Source organism: Thamnophis sirtalis, unplaced genomic scaffold, assembly GCF_051295495.1.
Source record: "Thamnophis sirtalis isolate CommonGarterSnake01/CBP01778 unplaced genomic scaffold, rThaSir2_p1.2 scaffold_2, whole genome shotgun sequence".
In the NCBI taxonomy this organism is placed as follows: domain Eukaryota; kingdom Metazoa; phylum Chordata; class Lepidosauria; order Squamata; family Natricidae; genus Thamnophis; species Thamnophis sirtalis.
This window is the reverse complement of record NW_028261382.1, coordinates 132,670,588-132,685,161: the sequence shown is the minus strand read 5'-3', so window position 1 is coordinate 132,685,161 and position 14,574 is coordinate 132,670,588. Positions and strand designations below refer to the sequence as shown.

The window sequence follows — 14,574 nt, the reverse complement described above, 5'->3', positions numbered from 1 at the left end:
ACAAGTAGATTTACAACCAGTCCTCAAACTTACAGCTATTGCAGTTTCCAGGAAAAGCAGAGGAAGTACTTAGTTGCAGAAACAGCTCGCTTTCACATTCAAGCCATGCCAGCAATAATAGCAATAGCAGTAGACTTATATACTGCTTCATAGGCCTTTCAGGCCTCTCTAAGCGGTTTACAGAGAGTCAGCATATTGCCCCCAACAATCTGGGTCCTCATTTTACCCACCTCGGAAGGATGGAAGGCTGAGTCAACCCTGAGCCGGTGAGATTTGAACCGCTGACCTGCTGATCTAGCAGTAGCCTGCAATGTTGCATTTAACCACTGCGCCACCTTGGCTCTTGGCCAGAATGGAAGTTGGCCAGAATGGAAGTCTAAACTAAAAACGATGGATACCCATATTTCAGTCATACAGTATGTTTCCCTCGTGTCGTGTTGCATGCTGCTTTTAGCTCGATGGACAAATTGCATCTCAGCAAACTTTCTTATCTTTCACCATCCCATTTTTTCTCACCTTGTAAACCAATTGTTGAATATACCCTGGCAGAACTCTTCTGCCGAGCCAGAATAAGGATAAGTGAATGAGTGAACCACTAGCTTGCCTTCCTCAAGGCTCTTTTTTGAGAAAAACTGATGCCAATTCATACTAGGCCGCAGGAAGAAATTCCAACCCTTAAGAATATAGAAAAGATAAATGGGGTGCAATCTGAGATGATATTGTTTATATCATTCATTTAGGCTGTCCTTCTATGCCTCAGAAGCAGAGGCGTGACAAATCAGGAGGAATAGTGTTTTTCACGGGGATCAGGCACTCCATTTATTTCACTTTGTTTTTTATTCTTAGGGGCAATTGGTGGGGGCATGCTCCATACAAACATGGTCGTCCGTGTTCTGAATGTCCCCCAAGTTTTGGGGGAGGCTGCAGAGAAAATCTTTGTTATAAAGGTATGTAATCATAAAAATAATGTGTATACTGCTAGGTATGTAGTTTTGCTGATGCTTTAGGAGGCAGGCAGTTGTTTTCTGATTTCATAATGAAAAGTATGTGTTATACAAGGGTTCTATAATTTTTTTTTAACGAAGAGTTTTGGGCATAAAAATACAATTAACTTTGTTTTTGTAAACATTTATAAGCTCCTGAATCACAAACTCAGATGGGTTAAATAATCAGCATTTGAATTCTTCTAATTCTTCTAATAGTAAAAATTACAGTACTTGTTAATCAAACAACAAATATATCATCCGGTTAAACAGATTCCTGTTTTGTTAATGTGGCTTGAATTTAGTAATTTAAACATAAATGCTTTTGTAAACAATTTTGCAAATTATCTCTATATTCCCATCTTGTCAGAACCTCCATGATTCATATACATTCATTAAGAAAACTCTTAGGTTTTTCTTTCTCAATGCAACCAAAGTTCATTTCACAAATTAAGAACAATACATTTTGTATATGAAATTTGACCTATATATATTCATTAGAACTTTGATAGAGATTCTGAACCACTTAAATGATGTCATATGTCTATATTTGTCATTATGATGCAGCTTGTATAGTGTTTTTATATGGAATACTAAGAAAAGAACTGATAATTTCAGTTGTTTTTCTAGTACTGTACTTTAAATTCTGTATATTGTTTTTTGTGTATATCATTCACTTAGTGCCATGACTAGATAATCTCAGCTCATTAACAATGGCTGGTAGTAAAACAATCACAAGCCAACCAGTATTAAAACCCATTGATTTCAGTGGATTTAGGCACAGTGGGATCAAGAAGCACTTAAGCCTGTAATCCTTTAAGTAAGTTCCTAGGAGTAAATTCCACTGAATACAGTAGAGTTTATTTCCAAGGAAATATGCACAGGATTATTCCCTGGCCTTATCATGTCTAGCAAAGATTAAACATGCCATATTTATGCCATTCTTAATTATAACTATTGAATGAATCCATTGTAAAAAAAAATAGCACTTATTCCTTTCAATTGCTTTACCAGAAGGTTCAGAAAGGCATTACTTTCCAGAGATAGAAACCAATGAAGTTGAACGACATCAGTTACATGTTCAGAATACATTAGAAAACCAAGTGCAACCACAAGCATCTCCCCGTGATGATAGTGAAAGAAATGAAGTCATAAGCAAACAACAGATGTGTAAGGAAATTTCATTCATAACATGATTTTGTTGTTGTTGTTAATTGATTCACCAAACTGTCCTGAAACACTGCGGTAACATCAGCTGCTTTCCTCCTTCAGCTCAAATTGTTTCCTGTGAACTACGGTTAAGGGACCAGTGCAAAGGAACAACATGTAATAGGTAAGGTGTCTTTTCATGGTTATCCATCAATTCTGGTATTGTGTGTATTTCATCTAATTTTTTTTATTTTCTATAGTTCTCAAGTTGTTTTTTTAATTCTTTAGGTATGAATGTCCTTCTGGATGTTTGGACAGCAGCGCCAAAGTTGTGGGAAGTGTCTATTATGACATGGTACAGATATTGTAATTTACTAGGAAATTTAACTAACATGTTACACTTGACAAAGTGTTTGCTCAGTAAAATGGCATTAACTTGTTAATTTTGGCAGGAATTTGAGGTTTCTCTTATCTTTATTAGTTTTTACTCAATGTATTAAAAACCTGGGCACCAAATGTCTAAAATGACCCATACATACTGTAGAATCATACTGTTATACTAATTTTTACATAATTTGTTAGCTCATCTCTCTCAATATGGAATTAATGGTGAACTTTTCATAGTTCCAAATTTAATAAAACACAAAATATTATTTCTAATAGAAGTATGTATAAAAATAATGGTTTGATTGAACAGTTTCTGTTTTTCTTTTTCTTTTCTTCCTAGCAATCAAGCATCTGTAGAGCTGCAATACATTATGGTATCCTAGATAATGATGGTGGATGGGTTGATGTTACTAGACTAGGAAGAAGAAATTACTTCATAAAGTCCCAAAGAAATGGAGTCCAGTCAGTTGGGTAAATAAAAATGAAATGTTCTCTCACAAATTGGTTCTCAAGTTTTCAATATAATATAAATAAATTTAGGGACTTATTTATAAATAATTACAAAACATTTAATAGTATATATGTTCAGAAGTGGTCATTAATTAATGTTGTGTTGCATGATGATATAAGAGCTATGAAAGTTTGTCTGAAGTCATCTCCATTGGTTGTCTATGGTCTTTCCATTATCTGTATTAGTTCTACTAGTCTTCATAATATCTCTGTGACTTATTTGATTAAGATATTTTAATTATATATTTGAGCTAGTTGACCACGTTAGATATTATTACTGTTTTGAGTCAATTTAGTAATATAAGAAAGACAAACTTAATTCATACTAAATAAATGCAGCTCCCCAAGATCCACTTTTCAACCCTGACAGCACTAAGATCATGCTCTCAGCAGTATATGCTGCGTACTGAAGCCAGCCAGGTCCATTCCTGCCATTAGAACAGAGCCAGCTCCTGATTGGCTGATCGTCTGACAGCAGGCTATAAAAGGGAATTGTCAGATGGAGATAGTTAATTCTGTTACTATTACTGTTAGTGTTGAGTCAAGACACCAGGTTATTTATATTGTTGCAGTTGTGAATATTGCAAAGATAACTGTCTGCCTGTTTGAGACACCCACACATGTTCTGAGTATTGAACAATTGGCGACCCTATCTTTATAAATTAAGGAAGCTAAGTCTTTATGCGTTCTTCCAAATTTACAATCCCCCCCCCAAAGTAAACATTTCTGTTATCCTAGGCCAACAGAGGTTATCGTGTTTCTCCGAAATTATGACATGTCCTGATAATAAGGCCATGCCACATTTTTCTGGTGGGCAAAAATATAAGCCCTCCCCCGCAAATAAGCCCCCTGGACAACCCCTACCTCCGGCCAGGCAGAGCACCACTCACCAGCCTAGAGGTATCCTGAAGGTGCCAAGCCACAGGAACCAGGGGGGGGAGACAAAGGTGATCGCGTTGCTTAGCACCTTCGGGATACCACTAGGATGGTGAGTGGCTCTGTGCCCAGCTGAAGAGGGGAGGGGTTGCCGGGCAGCTGCTCTCTTGCGAGCGGGCTCCCAAAGAGCCGGGTACAGCCTCGTGGGCAAATGGCTGTCGCAGCAGCGCAACACAGAAGTCATGAAGCGACCATACTCATGAGCAGCCACCCAACAAATCTCCTTTGTTGGCACAGCGCCATTCACTGACCTAGGGGTATCACCAAGCTGTGTGTGTGCCTATTTGCCGCTGCCCGGCTCCCGCGGCTTGTTGCCTTCGAAATGGCAGTGAATGGCGCTCTGCCGGCAGCTGGCCCACAACCATTGAGCATACGCCCAGAGCGGCCACTGCCAGAAGACTCCGTTTGGAAGCCGCAGAAAAAGCCATGTGGTGGCAGCAGCAGCAGAGGTCCCCTGGCTCTGTGGAGAGAGCTGGGCCAAGGCATCATAAGGCTGGGAGGAGCGCGAGCGACAGCGGAACAGCCACTCGTGCAACTCCGCTTTCCAGCTGTGCAGAGCTCCATTTACTGCCATTTCGAAGGCGCCAGACGAACAGGCGCTCACACAGCTTGGCGATACTCTTGGTCAGTGAATGGTGCTGTGCCCGGCTGGAAAGGGGGTTTGTCGGGTGGCTGCTCATGAGTGTTGTCCCTTCATGGCTGCTGTGTTGCACTGCTACAATAGTGCAACACAGCCATTCACCCATCAGGCTGTGCTCGGCTCTTTGGGAGTCCACTTGCAAGAGAGCAGCCGCCCAGTAACTCCAAAACAATAAACCCTCTCCTCATAATAAGGCCCAAGCCATATTTTGTGTGTAAAAAGAAAATAAGACCCTGTCTTATTTACCTGCAAACAGGGTACACTTTCCTGATGTAGATTACAGATGGCTAAAGTGATGGCGAGTGATGAACTTTGAGTGTTCAAAATTATGTGTATAGGAAAAAATGCATGTTTATTGCACAAATGCATGCTTGTTGCACTATACAGCAATCTATGTAGACCGTGGCATGAAAACATTTCCCATTCATGTTTAGGCTGCGTACACATGATATAAATGCAGTTGATTGTAGATTATTTCTTATGATAGCTATTGTGCAATAGTAATAGTATAAATACAAAGCTTTATGCTGAAAATAATTTACACTACACGAGATGGGCAATACATATATACATGCATATTTACATACCGTATTTTTCGGATTATAAGATGCACCCTACTATAAGACGCACCTAAATTTAGAAGAGGGGGGGTTGACCTCTGCGTGCCTCATTTTTGGCCTTTTTTCCAGCCTTTTCTAGCCGCTTTTCTTCCCATTTGCAAGGCTTCTCTGGGCTCATTTTTGAGGCTTTTCTTGGCCTGTTTTTGAGGGGTTTTTGGTTTGTTTTAAGACTTTATTTGGCCCATTTCTTGGGGGGGGGGGGAAATGCCCCCCAAAAAGTCTGGTACACAGGCCGAGAAAAGCCTTCAAAATGGGCCAAAAAAGTCTCCAAAACAGGCTGAAAAAGGCTTCAAAAACAGGCAGAAAAGTCTCAAAAACAGGCTGAAAAAAGCATCGAAAATGGGCTGAAAAAAGCTTCAAAAATGGGCCAAAAACCCCTCTCCAAAACAGGCTGAAAAAAGCCTCCAAGATGGGTCTGAAAAGGGCGTGTGGATGCCAAAAAAATAGCCAACGGGTAGACGGGGCTTCAGCAATTTTCGGCCTATAAGATGCACAGACATTTTCACCCCCTTTTGGAAGACAAAAACATGTGTTTTATAGTCCGAAAATACGGTAGACACATATCCTTAGATCATAATTCAGTTCTCCCAGTTTTCTGTTCAAATTGTGTTATGAAGTTTTATTGAATTTGTATAGCCCTATTAAATAATTATTCTCACTTTTGTATTTTTTGTTTCTCTTATTTCCTTGTCAAAAATATTGTAGAGGATTATATGATAATGATATTACTGCTAATAACAATAGTCTGTTTTTTCCCTAGGAAATATCAATCGGCTAATTCATTCACTGTCTCTAAAGTAACAGGTATGGATTTATTTTTATGATATTGATATTAATATTGATGAATCTCTTTATAGCAAATAACTGTGTGCATTTTTTAATTTCAGTACAAGCTGTCACTTGTGAAACTACAGTAGAACAGTTATGTCCATTTTATAGGCCAGCCACACATTGCCCAAGGTAAACCTTTTCATTATTGTGCCCATCCTGTGAAAAGTGCTTGTAACTAATCACACAATAATGCTAAGCATTCAGTGTGATTATTGATTTTTTTCAGAAACATTAAACTTTTGTCATATTTTGAATGTCAAACTGCTAAGATGCAAAGACTGCTATACTTTATGAGTATAATACAAGACATTAAACTGCTCAATCTCTATTCTACAATAAGATTTTCCCATTAATTGCAAAGATCCACTGTACTTATGTGCATCAGTGCATATACAGTACTAAAAGCTGATAGCAAAGCAAGATTTGTTGGAAAATCTTCAAGCATCCCATGGCATGCTCTACTGAATTGATATCCCTGACAGTTTCTGTCAGGGATATTTTAATACGAATTCCTGTTCTTAGTAAAGTATTTGACTTGATAGTATAACTGGTTTCTGTGGTTCTGTTTTTCTATAATATTTCATTGTTTACATTCAATGCAATAACATTTGTCTTTATGTTATTATAGTATACATGTAGAATCCTTAATCTTCATCGTTCCTCTCAATTTTTAAAGGGTCCACTGTCCTCGCAATTGTATGCAGGCAAATCCACATTATGCCCGAGTGATTGGAACTATAATTTATTCTGATGTAAGTATGATAACGTGTTTTCCTCTGGAATATGATTTAAAAAACTTAAAATATATGGTCATCAAATAAATAAAATAATATAAAAAACAACAATTCCCACTCTTCTCAGAAAATGGAAACCACACTAAAGTGGAAGAAACAGTATGGCACATATATAAATCTTTTTGTAATTTAAGAAAAGAGACGCCATTTTGAACATCAATATTTATATCCAATGGCATATATCTATTTATACATTTTGGGAGAGATGTATAAATACTGAAGGTATTGTATGAGATATTAAAATGTTGTATAATTTTCCAGTTTCCTCAAAATCTTTCAATCACAATGAATAAGGCATCTTCTCATTGATGAGAGCATTTGTATTCAAAATGCTGATAGCTCTCAAATCTTTGGCTAGCTGAGTTTGGAGAATTTGGGGAAGATTATTTTCCTTCCAAGCATAATTTTATACTCATGGAATCTATATTCAGATAGTTTTAAACTTACAACCATTCATTTAGTGACTGTTCAGAGTTATACCAGTACTGAAAAAAGTTACTTACAACTAGTAGTCCCACTTACAACTATCACAGCATCCTCATGGTCACATGATCAAAATCCAGGTGTTTTGCAGTTGACATATATTTGTGATCTTTGGAGCATTCTGGGATCACATGAATGCCATTCATGACCTTCCCAGCCATACTCTCCCATTGCAGGGGTGTCAAATTCAAGGTCTGGGGGCTGGATCTGGCCATGGGGGGGGGGCAGTGGTGAGTTCCGGATTCCATTCCAACCGGTACAGTTGGAATGGCCCTGGCGTCACCTACATGGACACGTGCAGTGCACATGCACACGTGTGCAGTGCACGCATGCATTGTAGCATCAAATGACGCTTCCACAAACCTCCGTGACACTCCAGCTGCTCAGTGGAGCGTCGCGCAGGCACTGTATGCGCCATGCGTATTCACGGAAGTACCGACAGCTTTAAAACACAGTAAGGAGCGCGGGTGGGTAGGCCCTCCAGAGCACTGTACCGGAACGGTATCCGGTGTTGCGGGCAGGCTCCGGTATCCCAGTACCGGGGCGTACCACCTGCAACCCACCACTGGATCTGGTCCACAGGGCAGCCCTGGAAACAGCAAAGGGCTGGGCCGTGGTGCCTCTACCATTAAAAAAGGACTCGGGAGGACCATCTTCCCGAGATCCATTTTTACTGGCAGAGGGTTGCAGAATATCTGTTTTCACTGGTAGATGGTTGCATGAGCTCCATTTTCATTGGTAGAGGGTTCAGGAAGCTGTCACAGCCAAAAACAGAGCTTGGGAGTCCATTTTTGCTGGCAGAGCACTCAGGCCACTACAGATGCCCCCAATATGAGTGATGTCGAACTTGCCTCATCTACCCTGGCCACCCAAGGTCAAACACAACCCTGATGTGATCCTCAGTGAAATTGAGTTTGACACCCCTGTCCTATTGCTGTAGGAGTGGACATTAGGGAAAGCAGGATACTGTATAAATTCAGTTAATAATTTGTAAGTCAATGTTACTTTCTAATATGGGAATTATTCTATTTTCTATTTCCTTCAGATGTCTAGTATCTGCCGAACAGCAGTACATGCTGGAGTAATTCGCAATGAAGGTGGCTTTGTTGATGTCATGCCAGTGGATAAGAGAAGAATGTACACTGCTTCATTTCAAAATGGCATTTCTTCAGAAAGGTACAAAGCCTTTATAGTACACCTGATACTTTTTATTGAATTACTGGAGAAGGTATTAGTAATAGCAATAGTACTTAGACTTATATACTGCTTCACAGTGCTTTTTACAGCTCTCTCTAAGCGATTTACAGAGTCAGCATATTGCCCCAACGATCTGGGTCCTCATTTTACTGACCTCAGAAGGATGGAAGAATGAGTCAACCTTGAGCCGGTGGGACTTGAACTACCGAACTGCCGAACTTCAATTAGCAGTCAGCAGAAGTAGCCTGCCCTACTGCACTCTAACCACTGCGCCGCCATGGCTCTATAAAGCCTATAAAGGAGATAATATTCCTTTATTATCTATTTTTAAAATTTGATTCAATTGTGTCTGATTCTCGGAGACTGCCTGGATCAACGTTGCAGTTTTCTTGACAAAGTTTTTCAGAAGTGCTTTCCATTGCCTTCTTTCTAAATGACTGGATGAAATTCACCCAGTTAGCTTTGTGCCCAAGACAGGACTAGAATTTATAGTCTCACAGTTTCTAGTTTGATGCCTTAATCACTACATCAAACTGGCTCTCACTCCATTATCTTACCAATTTTCTTCTTGTGTCATATCCGTCATCGAACATTGGCGGTCATGTTGGCAATTCTATCAATCCACAGTTAAGAATAATGTTAATTATTATCATCCCATCAGCCTATGTTGCCAAATTAGCAAGTTCTACATGAAACCTTTCTGTTATAAATTTGAAAATGGGATGATCCAGAAGAAAGGTAAACTGCAGAACAAGTAGGCTTTCTTCCAGGCTATTCATGTGTTTATCAGTATGTAATCCCAGACTACCCAGTTCAGAAGTTGTTCAGTTTCCTAAGAACCCTCAGTTTATTTGGAGGTGCTTTTTGACTCTTCTCCTGAGAAAGATTGTGGCAGATGCCACCTGCTTCATTCACTAAACAGTGCCTCTTTCAGCTGATAATGTTACTCAAAAATACTTTCATGCTGAATCCTAAAAGAAGTAAAGCAGCTGCATTTTTCCTGTTATTATTTAATACAATATTTGCAATAATGGCATAATATTAGCCCTTTACAAAATCACATTTCATTCTCTAGTTTTCACCCGTCTTTATACACAGATAATGTAGCTAACCTTTACCAAGTCAGTCTGCATGGGCACTAGCATGTTTCTGCCTTAGAAGAACATTAGAAATCAACTACAATAAAAGCTACAAAGTTTTAATTAGTTAATTTACTCATTTAAAATTAGCTAATTTACTTAAAACTGTTTTTTGATTATTCTCATAACTGAAACATTAATTACAGTCAGTCAAGTTAGTTAAGGACTTCAAGAATATAGCTATTTATGTACCATCAACTACCTCTAGATTCAACAATTACCAAACTCACAATACAAGCATTAAAAAAAATCTTTATATATTTGTAAAACATAAAGGCAATTAATATGTGTCTGCAGCAGTCAGACTATTTAATTAAGATTTTGAATTTCCTAATGTGCAGCTGCCAAATCTGCCAATGTGTCTTGGAAATCATTCAGTCTAAATTTCTGAAAGCCATCTTGTATCTTTCAATGGACAATGAATGTAGTTCTCTGGGTGGAGTGTGGTTTTGTTCCTGCTAATACCCTGCTGATTTAAATTCTAGCTGAAACAAATATTTGATGGCAAGTCTTTGGTGATATTCACTTTTTGGACAATTACATTCAGATTATGGGCTGTCTCCTTCAGATATATTCTCACTGCAAACTATAACAAAGCTCAACTTGAAAATTCTACATTTAGGTATCCAAAAAGATAGATTCCAAACTTTATACTTCCATTCTGGAATTCTTGTAAATGTCCCTCCATCACACCTATATATTTTTATGGTATTGTCTATGTGCTAAAAGAAACACATTTAAATAGGAATGAATCAATACCTTGCCTTCAGTGGTAATGGTGTGAAGGTACTGTAATATTCCTTGATAAGACTGTCTCAGAGTCTGTTCAGAACTGAAGTTGATTTTGTGACATATCAAAACTAGATCTTGAGCTCACTACACTTCTTCTTAGAGTAGTAATTATAGATGGGCTTTTCAGTCAATGAAATTTATAGAAAGGCCATTTCTAGTTAGTGAAAAAAATAACTATTGCTTTGCCATTAGATATACAGTAAATTAACTTGTAATCTGAACATGCTGTCCAAATATTTATAGGTCATCCTTCTAGTAATGACATTAGTAATAAATATGTAAATGTAATAGAGATTCATATGTAAAATGAGAACAAATGATAAGATTAAGTTCTTTCAAACCATCCGTTCTTTATTTTTCTTTTACAGTTTACAGAATCCTCCAGGAAGCAAAGCATTCAGAGTATTTGCAGTGGTTTGAAGACAAGAAAATGGTTTCTATAATATCAAATGCAAATTTTTACAAGAAACAAAATTGATTTTGATGTGCTTCAAGTTTGTATAATAGTGTAATATGGTTGTACAGAAGATATATACTATTTGGTGATTAGAAGAGTGTTAAACTACATGAGAATCTTAATGAAGAACAATTTAAAATGTTAAACATTGAAAATTGCATTTGAGAAGTGATGATGATGGAAAAGTATATTAATCCTGTGTTAAATATTGCTATATTTTCTTAGCATTTATTTCTATGCGGTGCATTCAAAACTCATAACCGTTCCACATTTTTAAAAACAACAACAGACTACATTATTAGTACGGTTGGGTTTTATATATGCCACTAATATTAACTGGAAAACTATAGGTATAGTAAAACCTATAACTCTTGTATATAGAATGTTCCATTGTTTTAAAAAAAAATAACCACAGTCTTTGAAGCAAAGTATATAAAAGCTTATAAAAAGATTAGGAAATTTTGCCAGTTTTACATAATTTTTCCCTGCCTTACAAATAAGTCTTTTTACAAAATAATTTTATTATCTTTCAATATACAAACACTCACAGTAGTAGCTTAATTATTATAGCAAATTTTTAAAATTGCATTTTTGTAGATAAACTCTTAAATAGGAAAATATAGTTGGATCTCACTAATGTCTTTCTGAACAGACATTGCATAATAAAATGGAAGCATACTCATGATTGATTTTAATTTTATCCATACAGACATCAGTAGGAATGACATTTGACTACAGATAATCCTTGAGTTATGACTGTAATAGAGACTGCCATTTATAATTGTAACCCAAGGATTCATTGATTGGATCATGTTAAATGAATGTGATCCTTAGTTAAGTGCACATGAGCTATTTCAGGCTGGGGACGACCATGGGAGCCTAGTGCTAGAACAGGCCACCTGCTTCTGAAACCAAGGCCTCCCCCGACGCACTGGGACATCTCATGTTCCCTTGGGATCCCCACAGGGCTGGGAGGGGGAAACAGGCAAGGGACATGTTGCAGTGTCTTTTCAGTCAGTTGTAACTTCATAACTTCAGCTTCGGGTCATCAGTACTTTTGGGGGGGGGGGTAATTTTGAATGGTTGCTAAGTGAACTGTTGTAACTCAAGTAATACCTGTATACCTTTAGAATGGAGTTAAAATTGAGACCCTTTTAGGTCCCCTAAGTCATTGTTTAAAATGTCTTGCATAACCTTGCAAGTAGTATTGAGTAGATACTAATTAGATCATACAGTATTGATGAATTGTACGAATGTATGATATTGTGCATAAGTATTCTTTCTTCATCTGGCATACAGTCCTGCAGGGCAGGACATAATGCCAAGGATTATAATCCCAGTATTATATTTTTCTATCAATGAATTTAATTTCTTTTTAGCAACAAACACTGTGCATTAATTAAATTGTATTGTGGTATATTCAGAATATATTCTAAGGCTGCCCAGAATTGCTGTGGAATTGAGCAGTCTTAGAAATCTAAATTATAAATAAATAATGCTGGTGACAATATCAAATTTTCTAAGAAAATTGTATTGTAAAACACTGTAAAAGTAATAAAAAACTTTATATGTTTTGTTTTTGTAACTTTATAATTTGTTATTGTTTTTTCAAGATATTTTCAGAATTGCTGTTCTGAAAACATGTACTGATACACGCTTCTTAAGACAGCCTTTTTTGGCTAATTATTCCTATAGATATTGCAATATTTGTTTCACTACATACACTACCTCTTGTAGTTAGGCAAGTGTTCAGCCCCCCCACTCCGTACACCAAGGCACTCCAAGATAAGATTACCGCTAGACGATTTATTCACAGTAAATCAACACACTGACTAGACCTTGGCAGAAATTCAGACTTCCAAGATAAGAAATATACACAAGAACTTCTCCAGCATTGGTAATGAAGTTGAATCCTGCAAACAATCTCCTCCCAAAGTCTCTCCTTATATACTCTCATGAGAGGAGCCTAATTACAACCACCTGGGTTCAATTATCTTCTGTATCTGTGTCGTTGTTCACTGTGTCTATCAGCCCGCCGTTGCCTGGTGTCCAGGACCAACTCCCTTGTCTCCTCCCCACTGCTCCAAGGCTTGACGTCATGGGCACACTCCTTTGGCTTTCATTGCTCCATGCCTCAGGTGCCTCCTGGTGGCCAACCAGCATCTCTGGTCCCTGCTCGGAGTTGGAACCCTGTCCAGGGTCCTCCACATCTTCCAGAGCCGACTCATTGGGCCCCTTTCTGTCAGAGTCTGTTTGCAGCTCCAATGGCTCCTGCTGGCCACAACAGGCAAGTATTTGTAAAAAAATGTGTGGATATCCCAGAGTTGGAAAGAGATATACCTCTGGAGCAGGAAAGATTTCTGTAAAGTGGGCCGTTCCCAAGAAAGCTGGTCATCTTATCCACACACAATGCAAGTTACAAAGGAGGGGTCATTGAGGATCATCTCTTGATATCCAGACTTGAGATATAATTCTATTCTGGCAAGGCAATGATGTGATATCCTGATACTGTTTATTGAATGAAATAATGTTTCAAATCCTAAATTATATGAACAACTGACCAATTTTACATCTTTAAGGCAAGTCATTCTCATACACGGCTAGGAAAAAGAATAATTCAATACAATGTTATACTTAAAGCAATATAATCCCTAAAAAGATGTAAGGCTCAATTACCATGTCACAGTACTATTTAGCCAAAGACCTGATGAACAAATCCATCCACACTTTTCAGTCCCTTCAGAACAATAGTGAAATATTTCTGATACCTCTGTCACCTCTTTGCAGAACTTGCAATTTCCAAAGCAATCTCTAGATAGTGTGTTACATTAATTCAATCTTGATTTGCCAGTACAAAATTATTTGGTTATCCTTATCCGGAAATGGCCATAATGGAAATGTAGTTATAGCTGCTGAGTCAGCTGGAACTGGGCCGAGGAACTTTTGGAGATGGAGACCATTTGTGCTACAATAGTTTTGCCTTCAAAGGAACTATCTTGAATTCAATGTGTCTCTTCAAGAGCAGAACAATCCCATCCAATTATAGGACACTTTCTACAAATTCCTGGATAAGGGAGCTGCCTATACATAGTGATTCTATGTTCTTAGGACTTAGCTTCAGCTCAATAATCTCAAAATTAATTCAGTGTAAGTACCATCTGACCCTAAACTCTGTGTGACTTACAATATAATTGACCATAAAAACAAAACCCAATGGATCTATACAAAAATATAGGCAAAAACACATCAACAAGGACCTCCATACATCTCAATCAGGGATGTGCAGTCACCGGAGGCAGGGGAGGCAGGGCCTCACCAGTCTCATGAGGAAAAGGAAAGAATTTTTAAAATAATTAAAAAGGCCAAGGTAGTTGCTGCCAGACTCCAAGTCACAGTGACTGAGTCTGCTTAGTGTTAACCGTAGGGGGAGGTGAGAGAACTATGGACCTCCTTTGCATAAGGAATTTTTCACCTTTTAAGAGTTAAGCAAGGATTAAAAGACGAAAAATTCCATATGCAAAGGAGGCACGTAATTCTTCTGCCTCCTGATCTGGGAGCAGCAAATCAAGCCTTGCAGGTTTGAAGTTGAGCGACTGTGGAAAAATAAATTGTTTGTTGGTCAAGAGGAGCCACGAGAAAGGCACGCTTAGGTTGGG

At 38.1% G+C, this 14,574-nt stretch overlaps 1 protein-coding gene across 1 annotated transcript in view; it reads left to right on the top strand.

Moving 5' to 3' along the window:
• Positions 1-12,707, top strand: part of CRISPLD1 (cysteine rich secretory protein LCCL domain containing 1) — a 36,090-nt gene extending 23,383 nt beyond the window's left edge. Inside the window, exons 5-14 of the mRNA XM_014055900.2 lie at positions 847-947; positions 1,998-2,153; positions 2,256-2,316; positions 2,421-2,487; positions 2,860-2,990; positions 5,986-6,029; positions 6,113-6,185; positions 6,733-6,808; positions 8,379-8,509; positions 10,830-12,707. Of these exons, the coding sequence (XP_013911375.2) occupies positions 847-947; positions 1,998-2,153; positions 2,256-2,316; positions 2,421-2,487; positions 2,860-2,990; positions 5,986-6,029; positions 6,113-6,185; positions 6,733-6,808; positions 8,379-8,509; positions 10,830-10,881 (892 nt within the window). The 3' untranslated portion in view covers positions 10,882-12,707. The remainder of the gene's footprint in view (positions 1-846; positions 948-1,997; positions 2,154-2,255; positions 2,317-2,420; positions 2,488-2,859; positions 2,991-5,985; positions 6,030-6,112; positions 6,186-6,732; positions 6,809-8,378; positions 8,510-10,829) is intronic.
• The last annotated feature ends 1,867 nt before the right edge of the window (positions 12,708-14,574 follow it).